Consider the following 23,191-nt stretch of genomic DNA (forward strand, 5'->3'; position numbering starts at 1 on the left):
GGGGCATGAATCATGGTGTGAGGATTAACAGACACCATGAAATCTCTTTAAAGATGATGCGAGTGCGAGACGAGGAGGGGTAGACACCGGGGTTTTCACACTTTTGTGATGAAAGACAACAGAGTGAGGTGTTTTTAGATGTTTGAAGGTTTATAACTAACACATACATACACACACACAGACAAAAATAATAGTCAGTAGAAGATTAGGACTACCATATTTGCAAGACTGGTATATTCATAGTACTATTTTGGGAACAGTGCTGACAGGATATTGGGTGTGATTATACTGTATACGCCATTTTACAACATGGCTCATCCATTCAGATTTTATCTGTGCCGAGTGTAGTAGTAATATCCTTTAGATTTTAGATATCCCGAATTACCTCCTGCTCTCTCTGGAAGACCACCACGCGTCCACCTTTGTCCCCAGTGGCCAGGAGTTCTCCTGTCGAGTTGAACTCAACCGTAGATATGATGTCAGCTGTAAGGGAGGCACAGAAGATGATATATTAGCATGTTTGCTTAAAAAGAAAATTCTATTTTATAATCTACATTAAATGTGCCCTAGAATTGAAAATTGAATTTACCTCAGCATAGTTAAATAATTAGAGTTCTGTACATGGAAATGACATACAGTGAGTCTCAAACACCATTGTTTCCTCCTTATGTAAATTTGATTTGTGCAAAAGACCTCTGAAGAACAGGCGAATCTCAACATAACACCGTCTGTGATGCAACAGTCGGGATCATTAATATGTACGCCCCCAATATTTGCATATGCCAGCTCATGTTCAAAGCATTAGAAACGTCTGGAGCAGCACAGCCAAATCAACAGACATTATGCAGACAAGCAAGCAAGGACAATAGCGAAAAATGGCAGATGGAGCAATAATAATTGACATGATCCATGATATCCTGATATTTTTAGTGATATTTGTAATTTGTCTTTCTAAATGTTTTGTTAGCATGTTGCTAATGTACTGTTAAATGTGGTTAAAGTTACCATTGTTTCTTACTGTATTCACGGAGACAAGAACATTGTCGTTATTTTCATTATTAAACACTTGCAGTCTGTATAATTCATAAACAACTTCATTCTTTATAAATCTCTCCAACAGTGTGTAACGTTAGTTTTAGCCCGTTAGACACAGCATAGGCTACTATCAAACTGTAAACATCCAAATAAATACCATACTTACACGATCAGATATGCTGCATGACGAACAATTATAAAGATCCATTTTGAGGGTTATATTAGCTGTGTGAACTTATTGTGCATTTATGCAATGTATTTTAGAGTTGCGAGCTTGGGGGCGGGGAGCGCAAGCATTTAAAGGGGTCACGCACTGAATTGGCGCATTTTTAATTATGCCCCAAAATAGGCAGTTAAAAAATTGAATAATAAAAAATCTCTGGGGTATTTTGAGCTGAAACTTCACAGACACATTTAGGGGACACCTTAGACTTATATTACATCTTGCGAAAAAGAGTTCTAGGGCACCTTTAAGACAATAAGTGATATTATAAATAAATTAAAATTTTTATAAATAACTTTATTTATATCTCTGATTACTTTTTTGCCTGAATATCTCAGGGTCAAACAACTTTTGTCTATATCTATTTATTTATTTAAAAAATATATTTAAATGCCATTCATACATAAAGAAACTTCTATATAAAATAATACACCCTTCTACAATGAACATGTTTAATTTCTGAAATAAAATTATTGTTATTATTATTATTATTATTATTATTATTTATGGGTGCACAGGGAGTATAAAGTCCAAAATACCAGGGTTGTACAACTGTCCTGATACCATAATGAAGAAGAACCTCCTCATCAAAATGAAAGATATTCTTGAAAAAGAAACCTGTTTAAGTAGTTTGAATAATATGCTTTCATTACTATATTTACAGTAAAGCGGTTTCGTTGAAATTAACTTATGTCTCAAAAAATAAATAGGAAATTATATCATAAAAAGGATACCCCATATGACTTTCAATATCAGTAAGTAAGTATCAGATAATTTGACATTTTCATGACACGATAAGGCTAATTCAGGTTGTAAAATGTCATGTGGTAGAACCTCACAAAAATGTAATGATATTTATGACTTAACAATTCATGATATTTGTAAAACATACTTCTACTTTGAAAAATATATTTAAAAAATTTCTTTGAAAATAATGTGTAAAATTTTTTCCAAGTGCAAGGTAAATATGGTATTACTTTTAGAGTCACTACATTTTGATGAACCTTTGTTGAAACAAAAATGAACACAAAGACTCCATTTATAAGAACTTGGCACATGCAGAATCCCTCAACTATGATTTCTTTGATGCAGAAAACGGAATCACAGAATCCAGTAATAAAGCGAAATTTACTGTATAACACGGAAAGTCACCGAATTTGGCAAAATTTGGAAGAATAAATCAAAAATTGGGCTGAAAACAGTTCTGAGACCAGCCCGACCATCTCATGTCAAACGTGATGAAACGTTCACCTTGCTCTCTTGAAACGCTCCCTCTGTCCATCACCATTCCATTGATATGTAAATCTTACCAAATATCACCCACCACCATTATCCCACCAAATATCATCTTCTAAAGCCAGAAAGATCCAGAGACCTTTGAAATGTGAAGCAAACAGTGAGGAATTCTAGGTTGACAAAAAGATCATACTGGACAAGCAGCATATAGCACGGCCATATGTAATGCTCTCCCTGGGATTAATAACATCAGATACTAAAAGAGAGTTCAGGACATGAGCATCAACATCAATCCAGTAGCATCGCTAAAAGTAGTGACGTTACTAAGTTAACTTATTTTCTCAATAGCTTGGTGCCAGCGTTGCTGTTTTCTCAATCAAATAGCTTTTCAGTAGCAAAGCTCATTTGTTGATCAAGTAGTGGTGTAGCGTCCACACAAGCCACATTTTCCCAAGCATTTCTAAAGCTCAAGCTCAAATTGGAAATATAAGGATCACTGATCCTGAATTAGTAAGTGATGCCACCGCCAGACAAGGACCTGTGTAGCTGACAGAATTACTTCCATATGATGGTGACTTCTTCATATTTTACGGCGATTGGCAACCAGCTTTTTGGTGCATCACCACCGCCTTCTGCTCCAGATGGTGACATCATGAGCCAATCCTTGGGCTGACAAGCGAGACATTTACTTGATGGCAGAGGGTGAGGACGGAGAGGAATTGTTTTATTGATCACTGAGATGGCATTGACTTGGAATGAAGTTGGTTCAATATAAAAATTTAATAAAAAAAAATAAAAAAAGCTTAGATGTAGTAAACTACTTTTGCCATGTTAATGTAGCTTAGCTTTCTACATTTCCCAGGGGGGTAGCTTCAGTGTAGTGAAGCTTCATTTAATGTAGAGTAACTGCTAGCTTAGCTCACGGCATTTTCCAAGTAGCTTGCCCAACACTGTGAATATGTTAGCTTTACTGTTATCTAGCTATAAGCTACTGTGCTCCAAAACAGCAAAATTCGCATTTAGAAGATAGGAGTTCAAAACATTCGCCAATATGAATCAACGATTTTGATGACATCACTCTGCACCTTAGCTTCTCATCAGATTTTCTGTCCAATCAAATACTCTAGAATCTGAAGCGTCCCGCCCCCTACATTATAAATAGACACTAAAGCTACGGCTGAAATCGGTCTTGTTCACACATTTACTGTTTTCTGTTTTCACAGAGCACACACGGTCTGCTCCGGTCCAGAGCCACAAAGAGCACGGAGCGAATCATATGCGTGAGTCGGCGCAGACAAAATATCATAGACTCATTTGAATTCTGCACAGAATTCTATATTTTAAAGCAATATGGTGGAGATTAGTAGGGGAAACGATTAGAGATTAGAAGGAAACTGAGGCTTTATCAAGTTCAACAGCTCTGAGCTGAGATGTGATATAAACAAAACGTTATTAGCCATTTAAAAAAGGGGAGGAGCTTTTTGATATGTCCCACCCTGTCTTCCTGTTTCAGAGGATATTATGTCAACACACTGAATAATGCTGCACATTTCAAGGCACTTCAGTAGGCCTTTAAATACCTAGACTTAGGTGTTTGTTCTAGGCAACCATCACTAACACATTTAATAAGCAATTATCAAATTAAATCATGTACTAAATTATCTCTATCTAGATTTTTAAAGCCTTACTGGTGTACACAACAGTTCTCTCTCAATACCCAACATGCTCTGAACTGCAAGTGACCTGGATCCAAACCTGACACTTCAAAGAGCTGCAGAGCTGGATGGCTCCCATTGTGGGATGACACTGTGTCTAATCACCAGCCCACCACCAGAAGAAAGTGGGCCAGGGTGGGACGCTTAATTAAGGCAGCCCCACTAACGACAGAACAGCAAATCTGTTTCCATTTTGGATTGCCGATATAGTCTGCATTATCTTAAACATTTCTGCACATTAAATGACGTGTCTGCTCTGTCCTAAAAATGTTTTGCTGTGCTGGCAGAAGACTTCTACGTTAAACATTACATCATTCAATTGAGAGCTTCACAGAAAACAAAACAAAAAATGTTTAGCATTGCGTACACGCTGTTCTTGTAGGCGAAAGATGTTTACCTCCAGCGATCTAGGTTTTCTGGAAATGTCTAGGTATCCTGATCTTACCCAGAGCTAAGGTCCCAAAATAACCTGCAAATTCGAGCTCTTTCTGACCTAGCTAGCACACAACAACAGTTTTAAGATTGTAATCACACTCCCTCGCTGCCACAAAGAAATTCTTGAATGGTAAAAGACAGTACAGTTCAGGTTCATTAGCAAACATTGCTCTGACTCCCTCTGCTGTGTGAGTCCTGATAGATTCCTACCTTTGACACATCTTCCTTGGTCTTCCTCAAGGAGATGCATCTGTTTCTCTGGCTTTGAGATGTACTGTTGCTATGCAATCCTTACAGCGAAAAGAAAGGGTTGTTTCTGCAGCGATAACAGCGTTTTTGCTCTCTCTCTCTCTCTCTCTCTCTCTGTCTCTTTATCATGCAGGTAACTCTACTTCATAGTGCATATCATCTCACATTTCGTCAGCTCTCCCCACACAATCTCAAAATGAGTCCAGCGCTCCCAAAATAATCTGCCTCGAGTCATTTGCATAAATCCCAAACAAATAGAGAAGAAATGACTTGTAAATATTTGTTCTTATCCGTTTCAAGGAGAGAAAGACAGAGGGAGAAGCTAGAGAGAGAGCTGGAGAGAGAAACTGACACGAAGAAAAAAAAAGGGATTGAAAAGGCTTGTTGTTTTTTCACCCCGATACACCTCTCTGGGCTTTTATATTGTCTGGATGGTGAATTTAAGTGCAGCGTTTCCATGACAACCCTTCTTTGGACTAAAACAAGCACTGTGTGCGATTCTTGCAAAGACTTTGTTCATGCGGTGTGAACTGGCATCGCACTGACAGAATTTAGAGTAGTCGAATAAATCTTATGGAATGTCTGGGTCAAAACAAAGAAATATAAAATTATGTTTGTTAAGGAAAATAAAGCCTTTTTTTAGGACCACTGAAATTGTTTGCATTGTGACATCATTTTAATGGCAATTAAGCAACCCATTTGAATAATAATAATAAATTATATATTTAGTACATAATGTATTATACATATTTCACATTGTAAAGAGTTTACACACTACTCTTTGAATCACACTACCGATTTAAATAAAACTAAATTTTAAATGGCAATATTTACTGTTAAACAGTAAAATACTGAATTACAATAAAGACAGTCTAATGAAATTGAATAATAAAACAAAATGCAAAAAATATCTAATAAAATATATAGGTATACATACACTGTATGTAGAAAAGTAAGAAGTAAAAGTATGAAAGCAAGTAATAAAAGTAATAAATATAAATCGAATTTGGATGGAAAACATGTCACAAAATGTTTAAAGGGTTAGTTCACCCAAAAATGAAAATTCTGTCATTTATTACTCACCCTTATGTTGTTCCACACCCGTAAGACCTTCGTTCATCTTCAGAACACAAATTAAGATATTTTTGATTAAAAAAAAAATATTTAAAACAGTTCATGTGACTACAGTGGTTCAACTTTAATATTATAAAGTGACGAGAATACTTTTTGTGCGCCAAAAATAACTAAATAGAGACAATATCTCGTGATGGGCGATTTCAAAACACTTATTCATGAAGTTTCGAAGCTTTACGAATCTTTTGTTTCGAATCAGTGGTTCAGAGCACCAAAATCACATGATTTCAGTAAACGAGGGTTCGTTACGTCATAAGTGTTTTGAAACTTCAATAGTTCACTTGACTTTGACAGTTTGATTCAAAACAAAAGGTTTGTTAAGCTTCAAAGCTTCATGAAGCAGTGTTTTGAAATCGCACATCACTAGATATTGTTCAATAAAGTCGCTATTTTGTTATTTTTGGTGCACAAAACGTATTCTCGTCGCTTCATAACATTAAGATTGAACCACTGCAACTGTTTTAAATACGTTTTAGTAGCTTTCTGGGCATTGAAAAAGGAAGTGTTATTGCTGGCGATGCAGGCCTCACTGAGCCATCGGATTTTATCAAAAATATCTTAATTTGTGTCCCGAAGATGAACAAAGGTTTTATGGGTGTGGAACGACATGAGGGTGAGTAATTAATGACAGAATTTTTCTTCTCGGGTGAACTAACCCTTTAATAGTCTATATTAAAAAAAAATGAGCTTCTTTTTATTTTCATTTTTTGTGTTTTCATGAAATGCGTGCCCTGTTCTGTTTTAAAGTCAACATGCATTTATAGATCTTTGAACAATTCATCCGTGCATATGATTCATTCTTAACAATGGTTTGATGTCGTAATGTTTAACAATGTCGTCATAATTGAATTGGATTTGTGGTTTTGTTCCCCCTCTGTCCGTTCATGATTGCGTTCCGGGGGGTGGGGTTTGGGTGGTCCCTCGGTCCATTCACCGCAGTTGCACCGCCCTAAGGATGGCCCTGTTTATTGTACAAACAATGTTCTTGATCACTTCTCAGTTTGTCCACAGACCTTATGTAATTACTGGTAATAAATTAGTTTAGTTCATTGAATAAATAGTTAAATTATTAATTAGTTAAATAGTTAAGTTTAGTTAATAAGTTAGTTTAGTTTTGAATTCCAATAGGACAAAAATGAAAGGCCTGTTATGACCTATGGTACCACAAGTAAGTAACATCTGTATGAAAGACTAAAGAGCGATCACTCCTTTGTGAGTTGCATTAAACAGCACAACCTGTTTGCATGAAAAAGAAGAGTTTAATGCCGCTAACAGTGTAAAGCTTGGCAAACACTGGCGAAAAAGCAGAGCCATTGTGCTGTGAGTTAATGGGTGTTCTTTCAAACTGTCAGCGAACATTTGCGCCAGCACTCTTTGAGTCTTGGCTGACCACCTTCTAGGACTTTGGACATTTTTTTTTTTGAAAGCACATCTAAAGAAAGTGCAACACAACAGTTTTCTGCAGAAGCACACCAAACAATACAAGATTAGTGACCCACTTGGACAGATGTGCCACAGAGCTATATTAGAACACTTCATATCAAACACACACACTATGTGAAACATTTCAGAGCACACAAAGCATCATGGGGTCTAGCATTAAGGGGGTGGTGGGGTTGGGGGATGGAATAATTAACATCAAAATCATATTCCGATTCCTTGCGGAAGCAGAATTTTAAATGAGTTCTCAAAGACGCAAAACATGCTGACCTAATTAGGACCCTGGAGTACACAATTTTTTCACTACTTATCTCTGCATTCTTTTTGCTTATTATCAGCAGGGTAAGGATAGTTGTGTATGAATCACATACTTGCCATCATCAGGCAATTTCATAGGGTCTTTAAATGTGTGTTTTTGGAAGGAAGACGTATCTAATATAATAGAGGGATGATGTGAGAAAGACAGTAATGGATAATGTGTGTAATAATAGTGGAGGAGGTTTTGGAAGGGCTGAGCGGACAGAATCACAGAGCATTGGCGTGTATTCGCAGTTAGCGGCTTGGCAGCCAAAGTGTTATTGAAAGCAGGATCCAACCATTATTAACACATTAGGAATGTGAGGAACTGAATAGGAAAGCTAATTAACGGAGTAACTCGGATGAGTGTGTGAGCTGATGCCTTTGTTCATGTGATTATGCCTGTGCACTGTCAATGAGTACAGTCAGTTCATCAAGAGGGATAAATGTTGTGACACAGAGGATTTTTTAGTAAATAAATAAAATTGGAGGCTTATATACACTGCAATACTTGTGAATTATAAAATATCCCATGTTTAAGAGGATAGTTCACTCAAAATTGAAAAAACTGTCATCAGTTATTTACCCTCACGCTGTTCTAATCAGTGGTTCGGAGCGCCAAAGTCATGTGATTTCAGTAAACGAGGCTTAGTTAACCGTGTTCACGTGACTTTGGCAGTTTGATACACGCTCCGAACCACTGATTCGAAACAAAAGATTTGTAAAGCTTCGAAGCTTCATGAAGCAGTGTTTTGAAATCGCCCATCACTAGATTTTGTTCAATAAATTCGTTATTTTGGTTTTTTTAAGTGCGCAAAAAGTATTCTCAAACTACTGTAGTCACATGAACTATAAAAAATAACTTTAGTACCTTTCTGGGCGTTTGAGAGTGTAAATTAACTTGCTGTCAATGCAGCCTCACTGAGCCATCAGATTTCATCAAAAATATCGTAATTTGTGTTCCAAAGATGAACGAAGGTCTAACAGGTGTGGAACGACATGAGGGTGAGTAATTAATGACAGAATTTTTATTTTTGGGTGAACTAACCCTTTAATTGTCGCAGCCCTAATGGAAGTGATATTGGTCAATTGAAATTGGTCACTTGGGTTAAGAGGCTGCCTTAGAAGGTAACTTTCTATGTAGGCACTATATAGCAAGGCAGTTGACTAAGTTTCGGAACAGAGCCTCTGTATTTCACCATTCTTTCAAGGCTTGGTTTCTTCTGAAATTGGTTTCCTAAGGCATGTGCCCCCACCCCAACAATATATTCTTATGCATCAAGATTTCATTTTGCTTTTGTTATTGAAGTATGTATCTATCAATTTCAGATCAACTCTATCTCTATCAGAGTGAGAAAATAAATCAAAAATCCAGTGAGGCCCTCAAACGCAGCTGGGTCAAAGGTCACAGTGATGTTCTGAAGCAGACTGTCCTCAAATGAAACCCTTTTTCTAATAACACAGACGACTCCATGGCTGCAATAAAACAAGCAAACCCATATAGCAGACACGGTCATCTCTCATATGATTAAACATGAACACAGGAGATTGGCTATGTGGCCATCTTTGACTCCCTGATTGTGGCGAGATTGGATCCCTTGATGCCTACTATGCTCAGAAGATGAAAGGCTAAAATTAGCATAGAGAGGATGCAGACAGTGCTGGATTCACAACCGTGCTAAAATCGAAATGCAGAGGGTGACCAGGACAAATGTAGGTTTCAGTATGAAAAAACTGATAAAGTGAATTATTTTCAAGCTGCTTCAAAGTGTCAGAAAATCATTTTCAAAAAAGACACATGGCGCTTTTCTCCAGCTCAGATTTGTTAGCATGCATACAGTTTGTGTGGATATTTAAAACAAAGAAATGATCTAGTGAAGAACCAACATTTGCAGAAATGCTTCAAGTTTTATCATGTTTGTTACTAATTTAATGTATGATTTGCTGCACAATATGATTATGGTTACGGTGTTGTAACCAATTACAGCATTCCATGTTCTAATCCCATTGCTTTCTACTTACAACTGTTTTGTTGTTGTTGGTTTTTTTTGGAGTGGTTGAGCATTGTAACCTATCATCCCTTGAGTACTGAATTGAGTTCTTTTTGCCGACTTATTAGGCTTGAACAGTCAAATACACACACTAACGTGTCAAAATGCCCGTCTTTGTGAGTATAAACAGTCGTTTATGTCTTAAGTGAATGTAAACCGTTGCATCAGATGCAGAAAATGCATCTGTAACAGTACATTGGACGAGTGCATTAGGTCTTAAAGTGACAACAGCCTAATAAACCTTCTGCCATCTGTGTCATTAACACAGTGGTTCTCAAACTTTTTTGGTTAACCCGCCACCTCCCGCCCAGCCTTTAAACAAACCTGACGCCCCACCCCATCTCTGACTACCAAATAATTTCACTAAAAATTATAAAAACGGAAAGATTTTCTTAAATTGAATAACTTACCATGAAAAACACCTGCAATAGTTTCACTTTGAAATGGTGAAGAGGTGCTTTTCTATGGCGAGGAACTATTTCGGGTAGGCTTGCTGTGATAGTCGGTGTTGACGGTGTTACCTGCGTTAAGCCACAACATCGGTTACATCACTTGCCCACCACAGCACTGCCCCCACTATCGTTTTGACATTTTATAGTAATAAAATCATTTAGTTCAGTTAGAAAACAGACACTGCAATTAAAAACTGAACGCATCTGCTCAATGCAGCGTGAGCCGAACGAGAGTCGCCAAAAGCGAGTCGCAGAAGAGACCCAGTGCTAATAGAGAACCTGCAAAGGATTAGTTGTGTTTTTCTAATTGTTTTGTTTTTCATTAAGAATAATAACTCACCATTTAAGCAATTGCTGCCCCACAATTGCCGCTAATTTGAAAGCAAAAGTAAAATGAGCACAGCTGCACGGGCATTCATAATGATGTCCACTGGCACGGAGCGTTTTCAGTTCATTCCTATGGAAGCTCAACTTCCATAGGAATTATTTGAAAACGCTCGGTCTGCTTCGCACCGCTATGAATGCTCGTGTGGCCGTCCGAATTTTACTTTCACTTTTGAATTTGTGATTTAAAAGCGAGGTGCAAAAGAGTGAACCTCCCCCCCATCCCGGTGATACCGGTATTACCGGTGTTGTACGGTTTCCTCACCGTCACAACCCTATTTCGCGGTTGTTAAGATGGTGCGAAGTCAACAGTCTGAAACAGAACGATTTAGTGGAATAGTTTGGTGCCGCTTTATAAAGATAGAGTACCTACTACTATTCATGCGCTTTAACGCCGTTGCAACACCTGTTTTCTGTTTTCTTTTTTTCTTTCTCCTGATCTCCTTTTAATTACATTCTTTGTCTAGACTGTTTACTTGTCTTCAGTAAGCTTGAGGGGTTTTTTTTTTACTTATGTTAGTTAGGCTAGTATTAGTTTATTTGAGATATTGAAATTGGAATTTAAAGCAAAAATAACTATATCATGATATATATCGTTATCGTGAAATAAAAAAAATAAAAAATACTCATATCGAGATATAAGATTTTGGTCATCTCGCCATATGGTCATAAATGCATTTTTACATGTGCTGGTAACATAACATAAATGAGAGGAAACTCAATAATGTGCCTTTCATCGAAGCACATGCTATTCAGATAAGTTAATTGCATAAGTGGATTTCTAGGTACAACAGACAGACATAGGGATGACAGCTTGTAGAGTTTAACGCAATGCAAAACAACTACATGGGAAAGAGATTAGTGCTGTGAGGTATCTGAATTATGTGCGTCAGAGGGATTGACTCTGAGATAATCGTACAGGGTGTGCCTGACCCTGTTTCAAAGACACTAGCGAAAGGCTATAAACCGTACTTAATATAAAACCTCTTGAAATATATGCTAATAGACTCATTAACTCATTTAAAGTCACTGCCTTCACAGATAGATGATATCCTGCATGAATCACAATAGGGCCATCACAGAAGTTACCCTTGTTTCCTGTTGTGTTGATCTGCTGCACTAAGTAGCTTAGACAAACATTTCTAATCTTGCATTCTGTGAGCAACAAACGGTTGTCCAAATTTCTCTCTGGAGATATAAATAACTGACCCGCACTAGCCTGTGGCCATGTCACAGATCACCAGAGGCACGTATCCGTCTGGACAAAAGGATAGCAGAAGCGTGGATAGATCTTCCAGCTCCTGGGGCAGATCCATCTCACTAGTCAGTGATCCTCTGTCCAACACAGGGATGGGTAACGTCTGTGAGGCCATTTAAAATGCAAATTTGTTTTTTATTACTATTTAACTGTTAGGCCTCACACCCAAAGTGAGCACACATAAAGCTGCCTCTCAGTACTAAACTGAGGTCTTTTTCTGCTGCTTATTGTGTTTAAACAGTCAAATATACACACAAGTTGCGTTCACACCGAACGCGTCTGGGGCGTCAAATTCGCGTCAGACGCGTCTAGTTGGACGCTTGAACATTTTGAAGTCAGACGCTTCAGACGTGTCAAATTCGCTCTATTCGCACGTCTAAACAAACTGTGTTCAGACGCAAATTCGCATCATGGGAGGGGCTTCCATCTCTTTCTGCACAGATCCTCTGAATAAACACATCATCCTTTCAGTTGGAAACTAGTAGCGGCAATTTAACTCTGTTATGCCGGCCGGTTTTTGGTAGCGAGCAGGTGGGCAATGATCAACGGCTAAAATCATGCAAAGCGTTTTAAAACTAACCAGATTGTCCGATTTCTTTGCTTATCTTCTTCCAGGCAAGGTCCTTTTTATTCCTGTCTCGATAAAAATATGATGACACATCATAGGTGGCCACACACAGACTATTATCTTTGTTCTGGTCTCCACTGCTGATCACGTCATAAACACGTTACCAAAGCAGAGTCCCTGATTGGTTAACATGGCACGAATTTTCGCCAAAGTTCAGATTTTTCAACTCGGGCGTCTAGGGCGTCAGACACTCAATGACGTCAGGCGTGTGAACGCTCAATTCGCGCCGCGCCATTTGCGCGTCAACGGTCGATTCGCGCCGCGCTATACGCTTGATTCGTGCCGCAGGATGACTAGACGCGCGTTTACTTTGACTTAACAATCAAACGCCCCAGATGCGTTCGGTGTGAACAAAGCATAACAAAGTCATGGCAAAATTCTGTTTTTGGCATGTATTCATGAAAAGTGAACATAAACAGTTGAGAAAGAAAGCACATGTGTAACAGTATATTGGATCCGTGCATCAGGTCTTAAAGTGACAGCAGCCTGATATACCTGCTGCCAAATTATGAGATAATATTAAAAATATCTATATGGCAGGTTTTCCCTATAGCATCGATGTCAAAATTGTCGCCAGTAAAAAATGCTGAGTGGCTAGTAACTTTAGAAAACCACTAGCCACAGTGGCTGGTGTGCAAAAATTTTTAAAAAAAAATCTCAAGCTCTGGTTACCATACTTGGCCTTCACGTGTCACTTTAAATTTCAAAACATCAATGCCCTTCTATGGTTTTTGTTTGCCCAGCAAGACCTATGCACAACAATGTTGTTCAAGGAAGTTATGTGGTGAGCGAGCTAACTGGTAAGAAGCTGAAATCTTAATCAGAGGGAGCATTTGTAAACGTGACTAGCAAAACCCAAATTAAAATTGTTCCAATTTTAGTTAACAATGATAACTCTGGTTTGTGAAACTCATTTCAGCCATGGAAAACTGGAGCTGCCATGTGAAAAGTCAGCATTAAACGAAAACTGCAACTGACTTTTCTCCCCTAATGTGGCTTGACATTGCTGTGCCAAATTATTTATATGAATCAGAGATCTGGTGTACCATTCTGAAGTGCCATACTGTACATGAACAGTGGTGAACATGGTGATGAGGTTTTATTAACTGAGTATATAAATTAAAGGTGCAATATACAAGATCTCAATGTATGTTTTTACATTCCCTTACGCACCCTGTTCGCGCAGACATCACACGTTATCAGCGCGTTTCATGCTATGCAATGTACAAGCTGTTCACATCCTCAAACTCGGAATTATGCGTTTCCATGTCAACAGTATCAACACTGAAATGAATCTGCAGCAGTCAGGTGCAAGTTGTTTATGTTCATTATTATTGTAATGTTATGTGCTTTGAGATATGAGGTAGTTTAAAGCCGTCTCTTGTGACGCTTTGCAGAGAGCAGCTGTGTGTGCGTTCATGTGTTTTGGAGGAGGTGTGGTTTTGGAGACTCTCTGAAGGGACAGTGGGATCTTATGATTTGAAAGCTAGCTAGCTATTGCTAGCCTCTCCCAAAACGTCCTATTGCACCTTTAATGGGTTCGTCACAAACCTGGAAAAAGTAGGTCTGTAATTTGGCCTTCATGAATTTAAGTACCTTTCAAATAAGTACCTTTCAAAATTTAAGTAACGTTACCATTCAATTTCTTAACTTACTAGTAACTTACTAATAAAATCGTTTATTGCTGTTTATGCATCATCAAATCAAGCCAGTGATTAAATGGTTAACTTCACATTGTTTCTCTTAGTAGCATGAAAATATTCTGTTATTTAAAAATTGTGATTAAATTATATACAGAAAGCATTCAAATAACGCTGGACTCTCATCAAAACTCCCTTTATAATCAATGATGCCGTCTACGCTGAACAATGATGTTAGCCAATCACAACAGAGCGCATTTACACTAAAGTCTTACAGAAGACACGCCCCTTCCAACAGAGCCTTCAAATAAGAGGGCTAAAATCAGGGTAGAAAATTGCCTTTTATTTCTAAATTCTGACAATTTTTGATGTTAAAATCATACTAACATTATAAGTGGACCTCAGGAAACATTATAAAATAATAATAATAATAATAATAATAAAATACAGTTAATGACCCCTATAAAATAAAACACCCACACTAAAAAAAAAAAAAATAGGAATAGGACAAGATGTAATATCTACAGTATGCCCTAAAACATCTGTTGCCATTTTCAAAAACTAAAACCACCCTATTAATAATGCAGATTAATAATGTAGTAAAATTCTAAAGCAATGAATAAAAACTAAAGATCTAAATCCATCGAGCTGCCTACAATCTACCTCCTGCCTTTCACTCTTTTTCTTAAACTGTACTGTGAGCAGATTTACTTCGAGAATAATGAATATGCCTCCAGGGGCAGAAGCTAAAATATTTCGTTTCATGAATAAATTGAATGGAGTAGCCAGGGGGTGTTTGGTTTGGCAGCAACGCTTACCGGGAACCAGTCAATAACAAACGGGACCCGCTCTGCATCTAATGATCCAGAGAGATTACATGCAAACTGTGATAGAGCTGCAGACTGCTGGAGTTTGCTTTCTCTTTACCCATAATGCACCCCTCTGTTAGAGAGGTCAGAGAGCTAAGAGAGTGATCATTTAGAGTTCAGATGCTAAAAATAGAAATTCAAGATCTGGGTTGTGGCTTTCAAGGAAGGAATATAAGAGAAAACGTTGCTATATCATATTGTTTAATTCATCACATCATAAGTAACATATAATGACAGTTTTCTGATAGAGACAGGATCATAAATAAGCTGAAACAAAACCACAAAAAATAAAGAAAATTATTTTGTGGATTAAAGGCACAATATGTATTTTTTTGCCGCTTATTCAAAACAAAGGCGTAGCTTGATGACGCCTTGATTATGCGGAATTATGGGATGTGTTGTCTTCACGTCTACAGCCAGTGGAAAAGAATCCGATGAAACTCTGGCAGAAATCATATTCATGGATGAGGTAATGAATTAAAGATTTAATAACATTACTGTAGTATGAAGCAGGGTGTGGCTGAAAGCCATTGGAGCTGAATGAGGCCGCTGGAGCGACTGCTAATGAGAGACGAGCATGACACATGGCGAGAGCAGCGGAGCTTTTATTATGTCACAGGCGTGTGCTTCCGTTTCTTCCAGTCAAGCATATGTGGGGTAACACAGCTCTGTTTATCATATTAAATACATTTGTGTGTTTAACTCCCTGAGGTCTGAAAACACGCCGGCGTGTTTTGCAGGTTTTTTTTCACATTGCAGCAAAACAGACTTAAAATACTCTGTCATTTTTTGTCATAGAGACATAAGTAATATATCAATTGAAACTATAGAATATCTTCTTTTATTTGTGTACACTCAGAGTAAAAACACAATGTTGTGCTTTTTGCAAAATAAAGAAAACTAAAATGATGTATGATCTGTCCTCTCCCTCTGAACAAAGTTTAATCTGATAGTTCTCAGAAAATGAACTATAACTTAGTGAATACTAATCACAAAAAAAATAGACTTATGTCTAAAGACATGTTGAAATGTCAGGTTTTAAATCATGTAAGTCATATCGATAACAAAAATTCTGTGTTTATGTAATCTGTATGAAAAGACACATGTCAGAAATCCGTGATTCAGCTCATTATCCGCTAATGCGGCCACGCCCACGGAGCCAGCGCTATTCAGAGGCAATACATGCATAAATCGTCTCAATCGTGTATTTATTGTCTTGAAAAGTGTTTATCTGTATGTAAAAGCCTGTATGTTAGCGACCTCTGGAAGACATGCCGTTAGTTCCTGATATGTCCTCTTCTTCTTTAGAATAATTTGTGGACTAAATGTGCATACAGAGCACCCTCCGGCTGCAAGTATGAATTGAAAACACCAGCGCTCATAATGATAACAATGAATATAGAATAAATATAACTCCTCTGTATAGAAAATTGACATAAACATATGAGAATCCATCAATATTTCTCCAAATGTGAATGCTTTTAAACTAAAAACCTATATTCAGACTCTTTGCATCACAGAAATACATTATATTTTAAAGAATATAATAGAATACCATTATTTTAAATTGAGCTGAGACATGATTACAGAGGGTTTTTTTCACAGCCTACCTGACTGAAAGGCCTCATTAATATGCAGCACCATTAGAGGTTCTTTATGCGATTCTTTTGTCTTCTCAGGTGTAAATGAGTCATTATTCATGATGATTCACGCCTCCACGCATACTGTGTTTCTTGACAAAAAGTGTCTTACAAAAACTAAATCAATATATTGTTTTATATGAACAAGTAGGCATTATAATTTTTACATAATTTTGAAGCAAAAACTCTAGCCTACAACCTCCAATACCCAGAAGACTTGTAAACACAGATTTAATATATATTTTTGGCCTTATTTCAGTGACTTAATTTTTTTGTTTTTTCAATAACCACTCATAAACATTATTCCTTCAAAAACACAAACATATGCATACATGTTCCTCACATATTATGGTAGCCTAGTTTGTGCTGAATACAGTGTAATGACACCTTTGTCATTAATATGTTTATGAACAACTGAAAAAAGCACAAATGTCAGGGCATGTCAAAACTTCTCCAGTCCCCAAATCAGCCTCAGACTCCAGAGGGTTAAAGCTGTTATAGAGCTCTGTGCGTTCACTTGGCGGCTCCTATGAGACACTTGTTGCACACAGCAGTAAGCTAGATCGATATTAGGCATGGTAAAACATGGTACTCGCGGTAAGTCAAGAAAACAAGAATTAAACAATAAGACTTACTGTGTTGAGCTATATAACGATTAGTTTTCGGTCAATGAATGTATCCAAACAGTTGCTCACCTGTCTAATAAAACACGATATATTAAAGCGTCTTTGGTGTTTCCAATCGGAAATCGAGGGTAACGCGGTTAAAATTAATTATTTCTCTGGATTTAAATATTTTTGGAAACATTTGGGATAAGTACACAAGTCAACAAAATATGTAACATTGTTCTAGTGGTTTTTGGATATTTCAATCCAAAAATCTTACAAATTGTGCCTTTAATTGGAAATGAACTTAACTTATGATGGCAATGCAATACTATGGAAGCCAATTTCTGCCAAGTAAGAAAAAAATCATGCTTTGGTAAATCATAATTATGAGATAAAAGTCTGAATTAAGTCATAATTGTGATAAAAAAAGTCATAACTATGAGATAAAAAAGTCTAAATTATGAGATAAATCATAATTATGATATAATTATAATTATGTATAATGACATAACAAAATTGATTTTACTTTCGTCAAAAAATTATGACATTTTGTAATAATTTCAAGAGGAAAAATCTTAAGTAGTGCAAATCTAGAGCCCAGCACATGACATACAAGAAAAAAAATTCAATCGTGCGCACGACTTACTATTTCGCTCCCTCGATTTACTAAATCATTCACGTTTTAGTAAATTGAGGGAACGAATTAGTAAATTGTGCACACGATTTAGCCTACTATTTTTTTCTTGCATGTCATGTCCAGGGCTCTGTAGAAATCAGCTTACAATAAAGGGCTTTTTTTTTTTAACTTAATTAAAAAAATTAACTGATCTCAAAACTGTTACTGTTTTGTAAATAGTTGCTTTCAAAGCAGTATTTGGGTAAGCAGCATGAATGATTTGGGGGGGTTTTGTGTTCCACAAAAGGCAGAGTATGACTCAACTGACATGTTTGGACAAACTATTTCTTTTAACACATACACACATAAACTGCCTCTTGGTCCCCCGACACCTCAATAAAGGCTTTTACCCATAGACTGTAATTCCCTGCAGAGTTGGCCCTCCATTGTTAGCTGTTAGGGGCCAGAACTCAGAATCTTTTGTCTGGCTGGTGTTGGGTGGCTTGATGCTGACTGGGGGGATTGCAGTAAATATAAAGAGGCGTTTTGCTGAGTTCAGGTACTGAAGCAGCACTACCCTTCACTGCAGTGGCGGAGAAAGGCCTACTCCATATGGATACATAAATAACCACACAGGAATAAGCGGGCTTGGGAGAAATAAATCAGTCTTGATTTATGGCCATGCAGCAGCAGTAAACAAAGATGGAAATGCAAAGAGGATCGAGAGCAGAGCAGCACAGGATCTAATAGGTTAAAGACAATGTTGGGGAATCATCTGGATCAACATGAACATTGCCAAATTTCTATATATCCTAATTATTGTTAATATGTAATTCATTTTTCCAGGAGCTCATTGCTTCTACCTTCAGTTAAACTGCTAACAGTGATTGTAAATGAATTGCCTAAATTATTACATTATTTGCTAACTGCATTCTTTAAATTGTAATGTTGACATGCATTACATGACATGTAAAGCTGCTTTGAAATGATATGTATCATGAAAAGCTCTATACAAATAAATGTGAATTGAATTGAATTGAATCACTAAAAGAAGCTGCGCTACTAACTTCACTACTAACATCAGTGGTGTGACAGTAGTTCATCTGTCTAGTTTAAAATAGTTCTTCAACAATGTAGAATTACTGTGTGGCATGTTTCATATTATTTATTTATTATAGGGGTCCTATAATGCTTTTTTTTTTTTTTCAACTTTATTTAGTGTATAATGTTGCTGTTTGAGTCAAAGTCACTCCAAAGTGAGTGATTCTCCATGTCAGTAAGCACCTGAAATGCCTCAGTTGTGGTCTTAAGATTTCTTCCAGGAAGGTGCACAGTATCCCTCATTAAAATAATTCCCACCCAAGACATATGCTCAATAAAAGGTGTTGTTATGGTAAGGGGTGTGACATTTCCGAAACTTGTGCAAAGCTGTAGATTAATCACAATACACTAGTCAAGCCGACCAATCAGAGCACATTGCACTTTTTGGAAGGAGGGGCTACATAAAGACAGGAACTAAAAAGCGTTACAGATAGCTGCTGCAGCAATGTAAAATATGTGAAAAATAATATATACTTTTTTTTTTTTTTTACATTTAAGCATGAAAACCTGTTCTAGTAGACCCCAAAGACAAAATCAAGACTTTGAAAAAGGGCATAATAGGTCCCCTTTAAAATGTTGCTGTTCATCATCACTTTAACATTTGGTAACATTTGGTGTATTTTTGTTGTTGTTATTATTGTCATGTAGTATTTATGGTCAATTTATCTGTTTAACAAGTGTAAGATGCCTATAATTAAATCATACAATTAGATACTTCTGGTGTACCTAACTAGTTGACAGCAGTTTCATTTATGATTAGATGGCATCTTGGCAAGCTAGTAGGGATGCACCGATACCATTTTTTAAGGACCGAGTACGAGTACCGATACTTTTTATAATTACCAATATATATAATTGTTGTTATATAAAAAGAAATTTACAAACAAAATACAAACAATACAACAAATACTATAGAGATACAAATTAAATAAACTTGTTTTTCAGATACAGTAGGTTTATTTACAATGTATACATTTATTTAACATATTTTGTTGTTTTATTAACATTAATGACAAATATAGGCTACGGTCCCTTTAAGACCGAATCCATGGATACTGACACACATCCTGTTTTCACCCAAATGTTTATGTTGACTTAAGCCATAACCTACTGTATTTATGTGAGATACCCCATACGATGGACATTTTGACAACTATGTGTGCATTTGACCATTCGGGCGCAAGGAGAACTGATCGCGCGCTGTCTGAGAGAACTGGGATCGTGCGCAAGAAAGAGAGAGAGAGCACACGTGCGAGAGAGAGCGCTTCTGGTCTGTGTCATTCAGCGCGATTCCGCCTATCCCGCCTTCACTAATCGATAACGAATTGTGATTGAAAGCATGCAGTTCGCAATGTGAGCATTGTCGTTATTAATTTTGAAGTATTTCCGCCGGTGTCTCTGTGCACAGAAAATTCTGTCGGTTACGTCACGTGAGGTATCGGTCTTTGGTATCGGGGGTATTTTTACAAGTACAAGTACATGAGCTGGTATCGGGCTCGATTCCGATACTGGTATCAGTGCATCCCTACAAGCTAGTTTCAAAGTAGTTTCCCCAACATTGGCTAAACAGTATTACTAGACTGGGACTTACAGATATTCTGATCTACAGTGACTGATCCATGTCATTTGTAAATATCCACACAGTTCACAGTGTGACTAAGCAGCTGTGAGAGAGAGAGAGAGATAGAGCATGTCTGTGAATGTGACATCTGGTCCACATTAATGGGTCTGGTTGTTATCGCTTCTGCAGTAGCTTACGAATCCTTCAACATCAGCATTCATGGGCACTCTACACACTGGCACTATTTGTCTCTATTACAGGCAACATCTGCGACCGTCTGCATCTCTAATACAGGGTTATCGTGCCCAAACGCTGTAAACGGAGACAAAATGGAGCGATTTTGTATTGGGCGAAACACGTGTCTCGCACACATCACTCTGACACAATTTCTCTATTTACACTGCCAAATTCTCTGCTGCACACTTGGCATCTCACCAGTCTCAGAATGTCCAAGCTACTCTTTTCCATACACTGAAAGAAGACCACAAACTAGGGCTGTCACGGCATCAGATTTTCACTACACGATTATCATGGCCAAAAATATTTATGATAATGATATTATTGCAGTTGTTAGGCTGCATTAATTAGGTCAACCAGAACCGGTAACTTTTCCCATAACATCCAATGAACATCGAAAGAGGAATGGCATCCACACTTATATTAGTCTGTCTTTCTAATCCTTATCCTGAGGTTACTATAGTCAGGTAAGCTTAGAATCCGGTGAGTATCCAGACCAGATGCGAACACAATGCAGTCTTGAATGTCAGTGAAGACCACGACAATTAGACGGGCCCTAGGGGCAGATCCCCTGTGAAGACCTCATTGACCATGGCCATCGCCACAGATCCTCAGCAAAGACCAAGAGAACCAGACAAGTCCTCTGCACTGACACCTATGGCTAGTAGGGGTTGAACGACTTCAGATTTTTTAAAGTCGACTAGTCGATGATGACGTCATTAATGAACAAATTTCAATTTCAAAACGTTTTTCCATTCCAATGCGCTCCTTTTCCATTGTTTGTCTATGTAAATACGTTAAACAGACGTGTATATGACGGTTGCGCTCGCATCTTTCATCTTTTGCAGCATCTCGTGGATGACAGGGCGTTCTGCTAATGCGGCACTCAAGTTCAAATCAGTTCAACTTTTAAAAAAAGCTATTTTATCGATAAATCACAGAAGAGTGTTGACAATAATGTTTCTGTATGCGCACAATCTATGTGCGCGCCACTGTCTTTGTGTGTGCGTGTTATGTAGCATCACATTTTAGAACAGCGACTAACTTACCTGTACAATAAAATGTTTAAAACATGCATTCATCCGATCAATTGAGCACCCAGATGGTATAATAAAACATATCTTGTAGAGCACTCTGAGAGTATGCATTTATTTGTCATTAACTGTTGGATACAGAGCGTATAGGTGGACTTCAAAGATTTCTTATCCTGTTGCGCACTCTATAGGCCACGACCAGTGACTAGTCAACATCATGCTTAAAGCGTCATGGTAGAGCATTAAAGTCAACTAGTCGATTATTCGGTGCAACCCCTAATGGCCAGCAATGAATGTGCCATGTTATGATCACAACGCAGTTTCATCATGTTTACAGTCATTGATAAGCCATTCATCCACAACTGGCTAAACGGCAGCTCTGCTAAACAGACTACTATTCCTCCATCCTCTAAATGCTGATGTGGCGTATCCCAATCTTCGAGCAGAAGGAGCTGGATGAAATATTTTGAAAGATATCAATCCACAATCTGACTTGTGATGCAGCCTGAAATCATATTCACACCATGTTTGTTTGTTTGGCCAGATGGATTTTAGTTTCCTTGTCACTGTTGACTTTAGCATGCTTCGTCTAGGACACTTAATATTCAGCAATGTTACTGATTTGACTGCATCTGTATAAACCACTATATAAATAAAGGTGACTAACTTCACTTAGCAATAAAAATAATAATAATAATGTCAAATTCATATTTAACTTTGTTAGATTTTTCTCCTTTTTTGAAAAAAAAAGAAAAAAATAAATAAATAAAACAAAAAAACAGCACTTCTAGCAGATTGGGGTGTCTAACACTCTTGCTGTGTCCGAATTCGCATATTGTCTAGTAGTAACTACTACATTTGGTATAAAACTAACTTCTTGACTGTTAAAAATATTAAAGGTGCCTTAGAATTAAAAATTGAATTTACCTTGGCATAGTTGAATAACAAGAGTTCAGTACATGGAAATGACATCTCAAACTCCATTGTTTCCTCCTTCTTATATAAATCTCATTTGTTTAAAAGACCTCCGAAGAACAGGCAAATCTCAACATAACACCGACTGTTACGTAACAGTCGGGATCATTAATATGTACGCCCCCAATATTTGCATATGCCAGCTCATGTTCAAGGCATTAGACAAGCCAGAATTAACTGGATCTGTGCACAGCTGAATCATCAGACTAGGTAAGCAAGCAAGGACAATAGCAAAAAATGGCAGATGGAGCAATAATAACTGATATGATCATTGATATCATGATATTTTTAGTGATGTTTGTAAATTGTCTTTCTAAATGTTTCGTTAGCATGTTGCTAATGTACTGTTAAATGTGGTTAAAGTTACCATCGT

The 23,191-nt window shown here is 37.4% G+C and overlaps 1 protein-coding gene across 3 annotated transcripts in view; it reads right to left on the reverse strand.

Annotated features, from left to right (window-relative positions):
* Positions 1-23,191, reverse strand: part of ppp2r2bb (protein phosphatase 2, regulatory subunit B, beta b) — a 99,784-nt gene that overhangs the window by 18,556 nt on the left and 58,037 nt on the right. For 2 of the 3 annotated variants that reach the window (XM_048165170.1, XM_048165171.1), the window contains exon 2: positions 386-483. In XM_048165170.1, coding sequence (XP_048021127.1) covers positions 386-483 — 98 coding nt within the window. Of the gene's footprint in view, positions 1-385; positions 484-4,854; positions 5,229-23,191 lie in introns of those variants that run through there. The other variant, XM_048165172.1, reaches the window with a different exon arrangement.

This window comes from Megalobrama amblycephala, linkage group LG18, assembly GCF_018812025.1.
Source record: "Megalobrama amblycephala isolate DHTTF-2021 linkage group LG18, ASM1881202v1, whole genome shotgun sequence".
NCBI lineage: Eukaryota > Metazoa > Chordata > Actinopteri > Cypriniformes > Xenocyprididae > Megalobrama > Megalobrama amblycephala.